Source organism: Cebus imitator, unplaced genomic scaffold, assembly GCF_001604975.1.
Source record: "Cebus imitator isolate Cc_AM_T3 unplaced genomic scaffold, Cebus_imitator-1.0 Scaffold581, whole genome shotgun sequence".
Classification (NCBI taxonomy): domain Eukaryota; kingdom Metazoa; phylum Chordata; class Mammalia; order Primates; family Cebidae; genus Cebus; species Cebus imitator.
In genome coordinates this window covers 874,606-886,203 of record NW_016107896.1, presented here as the reverse complement: position 1 = coordinate 886,203, position 11,598 = coordinate 874,606, and the positions used below count along the sequence as shown (strand labels likewise).

Below are 11,598 nucleotides of genomic sequence, written 5' to 3'. Positions count from 1 at the left end.
TTTTTGAGACGAGTTTCGCTCTTATTGCCCAGGCTGGAGTGCAATGGTGCGATCTTGGCTCACTGAAACCTCTGCCTCCGGGGTTCAAGTTGATTCTCCTGCCTCAGCCTCTCGAGTAGCTGGGATTACAGGCATGCACCATGATGCCCAGCTAATTTTTGTATTTTTGTAGAGGCCAGCTTTCACCATGTTGGTCAGACTGGTCTCGAACTTCTGACCTCAGGTGATCCACCTGCTGTGACCTCCTAAAGTGCTGGGATTACAGTTGTGAGCCACCACACTGGCCTGATCATTTTTTTAAAAGATCACTCTGACTTGAGAGAGGGGCAGAATTAAGGGTGGTGGCCAGCTAAGTGGGTGCTGGCCCTGAGAGCTGAGAGTTTGCTGAGAGTTCTTTGTTTCGCAAACATACAAGTGCCTACCACATGCCAGGTACTGCTGACTCTTGAGAAACATCAGTGAATAAGGCACCCAGGGCCACCCAGGAGCTTACCAGTAACTCAGGAGAGCTGGGGAGGAAGAATTCAGAGCAGTTTAGAACCTAGTAAAGCTTGAGAAGGCTGTGTGCTATTCAAGTGGAAAGCAAATAGACGTTTAGCCATGTGACTCCTCAAAGGAGGTGTCTGGGCTACAGGTAACACTTGGGAGTTGTCAGTATAAAGGAATGCTAAATGTTAATACACTCATGGATTTCATTATACTGTTTCGTATTTGACTTAAATTTTTCATCATAGAGGCTAGGTGTGGTGACGCTTGTAATCCCAGCACTTTGGAAGGCTGAGGCAGGAGTATTGCTTCAGCCCAGGAGTTTGAGACCAGCCTGGGCAACGTAGCGGAACTCCGTCCCTAATAATAAATAAGCACATAAATAAAAATTTGTATAATGAAACTTTTTTTTAAACCATAGGAAGCAGGGCACAGTGGTTCAGGCTGTAATCCCAGCACTTTGGGAGGCTGAGGTGGGATGATTGCTTGAGCTCAGGAGCTACAGAACATCCTGGGCAACATGGCAAAACATGTCTCTCCAAAAAATATAAAAATTAGCCTGGCGCGGTGGCACGCACCTGTAGTCCCAGCTACTTGGGAGGCTGAGGTGGGAGTATGGCTTGAACCTGGGAGGCAGAGGTTGCATTGAGCCAAGACTATACTGCTGCATTCCAACCTGGGTGACAGAGCCAGACCCTGTCTCAAAGAAAAGAAAAAAACCGTAAGAATGTGTGAGATTGTGTGAGGTAGAGCGTGGAGAGAGAAGGGGGGCTGCCAAACAAGCCCTGGGGTGTGCAGCCTCTGCAGGCTGTGTGTAGGAGGGGTGCTGGCAAGGTCATTGCTATGTGACAGCGGCCAGGAGGAGGGAGCGAGTGCCATCTGCTGCCAAAGGGTGAGGTAAAATGACAGAAGAAAACAGTGTTTGCCAACAGGGGTGTTGTGGGTGACCTTGCCGGATCGGTTTCAGAAAGGAAGAAGAAAGTCCTCCCGGGAGCCTCATCCCTGCATGTACATCAGCCAGCACATGTCCCTTAGCGCTGCTCAGCAGCAAGCTTGGAATTCCCAGCCGCTTCCTGGACATTGAACGAGTGTCCCACAGGTGCTCAAAATGCTGCTGTACCCAGGATGTAACTCCTCCTCCTTCCACGAGGCCTGCTTTTCTTGGGTTCTCGTTCTCTAGTAATGAAACCTCTTCCATGTGGTGGCCCAGGCCAGAAACCAGACAGTTTTCCCCAAGCTCAGTCCTCTTCTTTTCCCCCATCTGTCATTTACCAGATGTGTCAGATCTGCCTCTAGTTTGCTTTGAATCTACCCTCTCCTCTGCCACTGCCCTGGCTCAACCCTCAGCACCACTTGTGTGGATTCCCTGTCAGTGGAGGGGACAACTAAAGAATTCTTTTTTTTTTCTCCTTATAGATATAATCTTGCTCTGTTGCCCTGGCTTGAGTGTAATGGCATTACCATGGCTCACTGCAGCCTTGGCTCACTGGGCTTAAGGGATCCTCCTACCTCAGCCTCCCAAGTAGCTGGGACTACAGGCCCACACCACGAGCCCAGCTAATTTTTATTTTCTTATTTATTTTATTTATTTATTTTTTTTTTGAGGTGTAGTCTCACTCTGTCGCCCAGGCTGGAGTGTAGTGGCGTGATCTTGGCTCACTGCAACCTCCACCTCCTGAGTTCAAGCAATTCTCCTGCCTCAGCCTCCTGAGCAGCTGGGACTATCGGCGTGCACCACCATGCCTAACTAATTTTTGTATTTTTGGTAGAGACAGGATTTCGCCACGTTGCCCAGGCTGATCTCAAGCCCCTGACCTCCAGTGATGCACCCACCTCAGCCTCCCAAAGTGCTGGTATTACAGGGATGAATCACCGCACCCAGCTGCCCAGCTAATTTTTAAATTTTTGTAGAGAGGCTAGTCTCGAACTCCTGGCCTCAAGCAGCCCGCCTACTCTCTACCTCTGAAAGTGCTGGGATTACAGGTGTGAGCCACTGTGCCCAGCCACACATCTAAAGAATTCTTAAGGCCAGGCGCAGTGGCTCACACCTGTAATCCCAGCACTTTGGGAGGCTGAAGCGGATGGATCATGAGGTCAGGAGATCGAGACCATCCTAGCCAACATGGTGAAACCCCATCTCCACTAAAAATAGAGAAATTAGCTGGGCGTGGTGGATTGCACCTGTAGTCCCAGCTACTCAGGAGGTTGAGGCAGGAGAATCGTTTGAACCCAGGAGGCGGAAGTTGCAGTGAGCCGAGATTGCGCCACTGCCCTTTAGCCTGGCAACCAAATGAGACTCCATCTAAAAAAAAAAAAAAAAAAAAATTAAAAAGCAAACATAGGGCCATGTGCAGTGGCGTATGCTTGTAATCCCAGCACTTTGGGAGGCCAAGGCGGATGGATCACATGAGGCCAGAAGTTCAAGACCGGCCTGGTCAACATGGTGAAATCCTGTCTCTACTAAAAATACAAAAATTAGCTGGGCATGATGGCGCATGCCTGTAGTCCCACTACATGGGTTGCTGAAGCAAGAGAATTGCTCGAGCCCAGGAGGCCAAGGTTGCAGTGAGCCGAGATCATGCCACTGTACTGCAGCTGACACAGCAGAACACAGCCCTGTCTCAAAAAACAAGAAATTAAAAAGCAAATGTATATACAGAGAGGAACATTTTTCATGGTAAAATGTTTGTTTTTAAAATCTAGATCCTAAAAAGTCTTCATTGTCGTGTTTTAACTCCTCTGAGTTGAAGTTTCTCGAAATGAAAGGTGTGGGAACAGGGTCTCTGCAGCTGCAGTGTGTAAGACAGGGTACAGTGTGGGGGCTGGAGGGAGCGAGGTGGTAGGGAAGTCAGGAGCTGCTGCTTTAAGGCAGAACTCTTCTTGGCACTGGTCTGCCAGCCTCCTTTCCCCTGGCCCGTGCTTCCGAATGCTGTGCTGTTTGCACACTCGTGTCTTTGGAGGTTACTGGTTCTTAGAATCTCCTTTCTTCCATGGGTATCCACCTGACCATCTGCTCCTCTTCTTTCCAGTCTTCCCCTCAACAAGTACTTCTTTAGAGCTGGTCCCCAGGCTGCTCTTTCTGGCTCTGTCATCCAGGCTGAAATGCAGTGAAGTGATCTTGGCTCACTGCAGCCTCCGCCCCCCCTAGTTCAAGTGATTCTCCTGCCTCAGCCCCCAGAGTAGCTGGGACTACAGGTACCCAACACCACAGCTGGACAATTTTTAAAAATTTTTTAGTAGACACAGGATTTCACCATGTTGCCCAGGCTGGTCTTGAACTCCTGACCTCAGATGATCTGCCCGCATTAGCCTGCCAAAGTGCTGGGATTACAGGCATGAGCCGCGGTACCTGGCTGACACTTAGATCTTTTTTGAAAACTTGCCAGCGTTGCACTCCACACAGGATGAAGTTGCCCTCGCCTCGCCCTCTGGTTGTATCTTGCCATTCTCCTGCACGCCCTTCTACCTTGCTAAACAACTTGCCGTTCCAGAAATACGCCATTCAGTGTCCTGGCACCATGCCTCTGTACATGTTGTTCCCCTGGACTGGAATTAGCACCTGCCTTGTCCACCTGTCTTGCTTGCCCTCTGAAACAGAGCCAGAATGTCCCTCTTGGAGTCCCTCCTGTGCCTCGCAGGCCAAGCTGATGGTGGGTTCATTTGAGCTCCCGAAGCGTATGTCTAGGTTTACAGTGTCCGTGGCCACTCTGGCTGTTTACCAGTAGGTTTTTTTCTGTGAAACTGAACAGGCTTGGCGTCTGTTTCATCTTTGTATCCATAGAGCCCAGCACAGAATGCTGACTCCATCTCAAGTCTAGTGTTTTGTATAGTGCGCCCTTCCTTACCCTCTGAAAAGTGCCCCCTGACATCTTGGCGATTGTCACTGTCAGTTAAGAACCCAAGCCAGATCTTCCACTCTGGCAGCCATTGGCATAGCTGCAACTGGAATGACTAGACGGGCTGGGCATATTAGGCAGCTTTAGTCACCTGGCACTCAGAGATCTCAGTGTGACGGTTGGAGGTGATACTGGACCAGCTTGTTTTTCATTTGTCAAGATGGTTGCTGCCCAAGTTCATAAGGACATGCCACTCAGAGGTTCTCGTTTGTGCGCTGTGTTGATTGTTTTAGTCTCACCCCGTGCTCTGCATTTTTAGATTACAAATCATTTGTATATCCCTTGCCTCATTGTACCCATCCTAAGGGGAATCCCTTTGGTATTATCTGTTTGATTTAGAGGCAGGCCTTGCTCTGTTGCCCAGGCTAGAGTGCGGTGCATGATCACAGCTCACTGCACCATTGAACTTGCAGGCTCCAGCGATCCTCCTGCCTCAGGCTCCTAAGCACCTAGGACCACAGGCACGAGCCACCATGCCCAGCTACTTTTTTTTTTTTTTTTTAATAGAGACAGGGTTTTGCTATGCTGCCCAGGCTGACTTTGGTATTACTGAAATATGAAATAAATGCTCAGTTGGGGAGATTTCTGTTTCAAAGGCATCCTTTATTGGTGAAAATATTACCTAACTGTAAATATATATAATATTTGTTTGCCTCTGTATTTCTGGAAGGATATACTTAAAACTGTTAGTAGTCATTGCCTTGTATTTCTTATTTTAATGAAGCTGCCTAGTCAATATTTTTAGAAACTGTTGTTATATCCTTTTCTTAATTGTTCATAATTGTCATTCCTAAGCTTTTACAATTTATTTAACAGAAAAATTGTGGACACAATTTCTGCTTAATGAACTTAAAATGTAAAATAAACATGGGGAATTGGCCGGGTGTGGTGGCTCACACCAATCCCAGCACTTTGGGATGCTGAGGCGGGTGGATCACCTAAGGTCAGGCGTTCAAGACCAGGCTGGCCAACATGATGAAAACCCACCTCTACTAAAAATACAAAAATTAGCTGGGCACGGTGGCATGCGCCAGTAGTCCCAACTGCTCAGGAGGCTGAGGCAGGAGGACAATCACTTGAACCTGGGAGGTGGAGGTTGCAGGGAGCCAAGATCATGCCACTGCACTCTAGCCTGGGCGACAAAGTGAGACTCTATCTCAAATGTGTGTGTGTGTGTGTGTGTGTGTGTGTGTGTGTGTGTGTGTGTGTGTGTAGGTGTAGAAGTTGTTCAGACAGTCCAGAAGGTTATACAGAAAAGAAAAAAATCTTTACTCCGACCCCAGGCCCTGTCATGTCCCCCAGATGTAATCACTCTTTTTTTTTTTTAATCCTCTGCACCTTCATGAAAGTAATCACTCTTGGCCGGGCGTGGTGGCTCACGCTTGGCCTGTAATCCTAGCACTTTGGGAGGCTGAGGTGGGTGGATCACCTGAGGTCAGGAGTTCAAGACCAGCCTGGCCATCATGGTGAAACCCCATCTTTAAAAAAAAAAACAAAAAAGAAAAGTAATCACTCTTTAACAGCTCACTTTGCAGGTGTATGTATAGTGCTGTTCTGTGCCTGGTTTTTTGCATGTCTTGGAAATGTCAGCACATCAGTATATGTAGATGTACTTCATTGTTTTATTGAGTGCATATTTTCTGACTGGCATATTTCCTGATTCTTTTGACCAGTCTGCGTGAAGGCTATTGAAAAGGCCTGTGCCAGGAAAGAGCTGGAAACAAGACCGCAGTGAATGTTGACATGCGTTCAGCTTTGGCTGAATGTAGCTGTGGCTGTAGCACACAAGCACAAGTGTCATTGGGCCACAGTCATACACGATTTCCACTCTGACATGGATGATGCCACGCTGCCCTCTAGGGAGGTCAACAAACTTGTATTCCTGTTAGTTGGTGTATGGGAATTAAACTTGCACATAGAAATTTGTGAGTAGGGCTGGTGGCAGTGGCTTATACCTGTAATCCCAGCACTTTGAGAGGCTGAAGTGGGAGCATTGCTTGAGGCCAGGAGTTTGAGACCAGCTTGGGCAACATAGCAAGACCCTACCCCTACAAAAATTTTTTTTTAAAATTAACCACACAAGATGACACATGCCTCTAGTCCCAGCTTCTCAGGAGGCTGAGATGGGAGGATCACTTGATCCCAGGAATTTGAGGCTACAGTGAGCTACGGTGAGCTGTTGCACCACGACACTTCAGCCTGGGTGACAGGGCAAGACCCAATCTCAAAGAAATGAAAAAATTCATGAATAAAGTACAGTTTGTGACTTCAGTCAAATTTATCCTCACTTTCTGACAGCATTCATGGTAGAAATTTAATTATAAGATGAAAATTAGTAAATCATGTGTTAATAAAGTTGGCATTGTTATTCTGTAGGACATGGACATCTTCCAGCCACAGATCTCGAGAAGACAGCTGGCTTCAATCCTTATTTGTCCGGAAAGTTGATCCAAGAAAAGATGCTCACTCCAATCTCCTAGCCAAAAAGGAAACAAGCAGTCTCTACAAATTACAGTGTGAGTGACAGGTTTGCTATCTTCATAGTTGCCTCTCTTTTCCCGTTTGTTCCTAAGTTTATCGTTGAATTTTCTTTTGTTTCAGTTCACAATGTTAAACCGGAATGCCTAGAAGCATACAACAAAATTTGGTGTGTATACCAAACTATCCTTTACTTGGGGAAAAATAATGATGTTATTTGTTAGTTAATTCCACTAACACTTGATAGCATAGAGAGAGATCTTTCATCCCTCTCCTTTGAACCTGAACGTTCAGGGCCTCTTAAACTGAGCTTTGTATAAGATTGCCAAAGGCATTTTGATTTTAAGCACTCACATAGCTAAATCATCACATAGAATGTCACCAGACTCTTAGGTTTGGAGGAACTTTGCAAGGATGTCTAACCCATCTGCTTATCCAATGCTGGAGTCCTTTCGGCAGACCTTCCTGACTGCCTGTCGTGAAGTAAGTTCCATATCTGGACAGCTCTGATTGCTAGGAATAAGAATTTACATCTCTGAATCCTTCATTGATTCCCCTAAGTGAAACTGCCCCGTGAGAGTCCTGTGTATATTTGAACATAGCTGCCATTTCTTCCCAACTCCTCTGTTCTCGGGGATCCAAGTCTCTTCCGCTGATTCTCCTGTGATTTGAGATCCAAGCCTTCTTACAGAATTTGTGAACTTTAAGACGAAAGGGAGAGCTAAGCTTATTGGCTCTCAAAAGAGATGGCATTTTAATGATCCATTGTGAGCAAATGTTAAGAAAAAGTTGGTTGTTTTTTTTTTTACCTTTAATATCTACTACTTTGATAAGAAAGCAATTTTGTCCCTATAATCAGCATACTTTTTAGAAGAAAAATCTTTTGTTATGTTTTATTTTTGAAGATAGTTTATGAAATGTAATACTAGCATTGAATTTCTTGCTCATTTCAGCACATTTCTCTTTATTTAAAAATGCCCTAAAACAAAGCAGATATTTATTTCTAAGTCTTTTCTCATAAAATGGAGTTTTTCCCTATACGGATGTTTTCCTGGATTACCTTTTCTGTCCTGTCTTATCACTTCATCTCCTGTCTCGGATTTCTGGCTGTCTGTTCATATTTCTATTTGATGTCGTGTTCTCACTTCAAACTCGGCATGTAGAATCACCTTGCTATTCCAACTTCCATGTCTGCGCGGCTCACCTTGTTTTACTTAGCCCGTTCCTTAGTTCTCTGTGATGAGTCTGTCACCCAGATCCATGCATTCTTCATCGGACATGTATTTTCGTTCTCGTTTCCTCCTCTGTCTCGCTCTCCAAGCCTCTTGAGCCCCATTCCCAAGTAGCCTTTTTACTACCTTTCTGGGCTCCAGGCTATACCTGTGTCTCCTCCCTGCCCTGTGATACATTACTCCAGAGTTTGTCAGATTGATCTGCTTGAGTTCTGTTTTCTTTTTTCATCACGTTTTTTCTTTTCTCTGAAACTTTCAGCAGCTCCCTGTTTCCAGAACATAAAGACTTAATTCCTGCCTGGTTTTTAGGGGTCCCAGTAATGGGATTCTGCCCAACCCATCCAGTTCTGGGTACAAGTACTGCCTGCCTTACAACCTCCATTCAGGTAAGGCCAGGGCTCCCAAGAGCAGGTTTGGGGTCCCCAGCAAAGAGGAGTGGCTACAAATCCATGTGTGACTTTGTGTTGATGAAGAACCTAGGTCCTGTCTCCAGGCCCCTCTCTGGATCCCACCTGGGACATGGGTACTGGGCGTCCTTCCTGGGCTGCCTCCAATGCAGGGTCGTTTATTCCTGCTCATGTCATGCGACCAAAAGGAAATGTTTGACATTTTCCTAGCATAATTCCTCTTTCTCTGTCCTCCGTTCTCATGCATCCCATGTTACTCTGAACGGTCATGAGTACACATCAGATACATTTAATATCAGATCCGAATTTAAAAAGTAAATGCTACTCTTCCTAAAGTACACAGGATGTGGTCACTATACTGGGTCATAAAGGTGTATGGGTTTTCAGTTAGTTAAACATGGGCCGTTTGGAACTTTTCTCTGTTTGTCATTTAGACATCCCTGGTCCTCCGGAGCTCCAGTGGCACAATTGGTTAGTGCATGGTACTTAAATACCCCGCTCCTGTAGCCCAGCATCTGGTGGTAATCACTAGCTAAGTATCACTCAGTGTCAGCAAGTAATGTGAACAGGTTCCACTTCTTGCCCTTGATCCCCTTTTGCATCCATTGTTGAATCTGTGTGATACTTTTTCATCATAATTTTTCTATTCAAAAAGTGTACAGGCTTTAGCTTTTCTCATGGTATAAAACAGTTGCACTCTTCCCTTTGCCTTTCCCTGTATGTTAGAATCTAGACCATAGGAAGGCATGGAACCAGGCTGCCCTCTGACACCCCTGTTAAATTCATACACTGCCGTGACCTGACATGGCTTTGCCCCCATCCCTGCACAATGAGTGGGAATGAATTGGTTGGTTTGTTTGATATAAGACTACGTGACACTTCTCACATCCCCTCCGCCCATTGAATTGAGTAGAACGTAATTTATGCGTCACGTTGTATCTTTAATTTTGATTATTCTGCCACGTTGATGCCCTTGGGGACTATTGGAGGTTGGGGTCGCTTCCAGAATATGTTGTGTTCCAGCTCTGTCTTCTTCCTCCTTCCTGAAGGCCAGCTTGTTCTCTGCTTCTGTTTCCTCTGCCTGCTGGTGTTGCTTGTGTTGTCTGCCTGTCTTGAACATGACTTTCTTCCCTTCCATCTTCCTTATTTCTTCTGCGTTCTTTTCTGCTCTTCCCTTGTCTCTCATTCTTCCTGTCGTTGGAACCAACAGAACGTTTTTTGGTGGTATTTGTTTTTCCCTCAAATGGAAAATAGTAGACTCCCGAAATCCTGGAACCTTTGGTTTCTCTGTACCATCTTTATACTGGTTCAACAGCTCTTCTAGATAGTTGGGGTATCAGAAACCTAAGCTTCTGAACAGCAGGGTGTTGGAGTTCAACAGAATTCATCCAGAAGGTTAATTCCACGTGTCGTTTTATCATAAGGATATTGTAAGGTCAGTTGTTAGAATACTAGTAGGTAGCCTTTTTCCTGTTACTGATCAGGTGCTGTCCACCTGGTCAAATTTTGCTGGTTGTTTAATTAGTGTTGCTGTTTCTTCTCTTTAAGTCAAGAGGTGTTGCCAAAGATTCACGAAGATAAATACTACCCTTGTACTTTGGTGGGGACTTGGAACACGTGGTATGGCGAGCAGGACCAAGCTGGTAGGAAGCGAAGTCTTTGGAATAAACACTTCTTCCTTAAGCCTTATGTAACACTTAAGTAATTTTCTAATTTAATGCTTGTTCTTATCAAAGCTTTCCAAGTCTCAGTCTAATTTTATGATTAAAGTAGTTTCTTCAACAATTCATGCAAAAAAAAATAAACCTTTTAAAATAGCTTTCAATGTTTGAATCTATTACTGAAACTTTATGATGTAACTTATAGGCCAACACGTGGCGCATTACAGTTGTTCTGTTTTTTGAGACAGAGACTCACTCTGTCACCCAGGCTGGAGTGCATGGTATCTCGGCTCACTCCAACCTCCGCCTCCTGGGTTCCAGTGATTCTCCTGCCTCGGCCTCCCAAGTAGCTGGGATTACAGGCGCATGCCACCACACCCAGCTAATTTTTGTATTTTTAGTAGAGATGGGGTTTCACCATGTTGGCCAGTCTGGTCTGGAACTCCTGACCTCAAGTGATCCTCCTGCATCAGCCCCCCACAGTGCTGGGATTACAGGCTCAAGCCACCACACCCAGTCTACAGTTTTGTGTTGTGATAACATTACACCTATCTAGAACATTTTCAAATAGTAATATCATGAAATTCTGAATGTATATTATTTTTTTAAATTCATTTCAGTCCACCTCTGGAGGTATGAAGGAGGCTATCCAGCCCTCACAGAAGTCATGAATAAACTCAGAGAAAATAAGGTAATGGTTTTGAAAAACGTTTACTTAGACTAATGATATATAGATGTTAGTACAGAATTAAATGACTTTTCTGTGTCTTCAGCTTTTGTTAATAAACTTCATTTTTGTCACAAATTTTATTGTTTAGACTCCTGAAGTTGTATTTAAACATAAACAGTTGTAATACTGTTAAAATAATAGTTCTTATTGTAAAAGTCAATTGTAGGCCGGGCGCGGCGGCTCACGCCTGTGATCCCAGGACTTTAGGAAGCCGAGGCGAGTGGATCATGAGGTCAGGAGATTTAGACCATCCTGGCAATGGTGAAATCCTGTCTCTGCTAAAATAAAAAAAATTAGCCGGGCATGGTGGTGTGTGCCTGTAATCCCAGCTACTCAGGAGGCTGATGCAGGGGAATAGCTTGAACCTGGGAAGCGGAGGTTGCAGTGAGCTGAGATCGTGCCACTGCGCTCCAACCTGGCGAAATAGTAAGACTCCATCTCAAAAAAGAAAAAAAGTCAATTGTACTTTGAAACTGATAAGGTGGTACCTTGAAACTGATGACTGGGCCGGGCGTAGTGGCTCACGCCTATAATCCCAGCACTTTGGGAGGCCAAGGCAGGCATATCAGTTGAGGCCAGGAGTTTGAGATCAGCCTGGCCAACATGGTAAAACCTCATCTCTACTAAAAATGCAAGAATTAGCCAGGCGTGTTGGTGCACACCTGTAATCCCAGCTACGTGGGAGGCTGAGGCATGAGAATCACTTGA

The 11,598-nt window shown here is 45.4% G+C and overlaps 1 protein-coding gene across 1 annotated transcript in view; it reads left to right on the top strand.

The window, feature by feature from the left end:
- The window catches only part of NIPSNAP2 (nipsnap homolog 2), a 35,016-nt gene that overhangs the window by 5,639 nt on the left and 17,779 nt on the right, over positions 1-11,598 (top strand). Inside the window, exons 2-5 of the mRNA XM_037734183.1 lie at positions 6,759-6,898; positions 6,984-7,029; positions 10,048-10,142; positions 10,781-10,869. Coding sequence (XP_037590111.1) covers positions 6,759-6,898; positions 6,984-7,029; positions 10,048-10,142; positions 10,781-10,869 — 370 coding nt within the window. The remainder of the gene's footprint in view (positions 1-6,758; positions 6,899-6,983; positions 7,030-10,047; positions 10,143-10,780; positions 10,870-11,598) is intronic.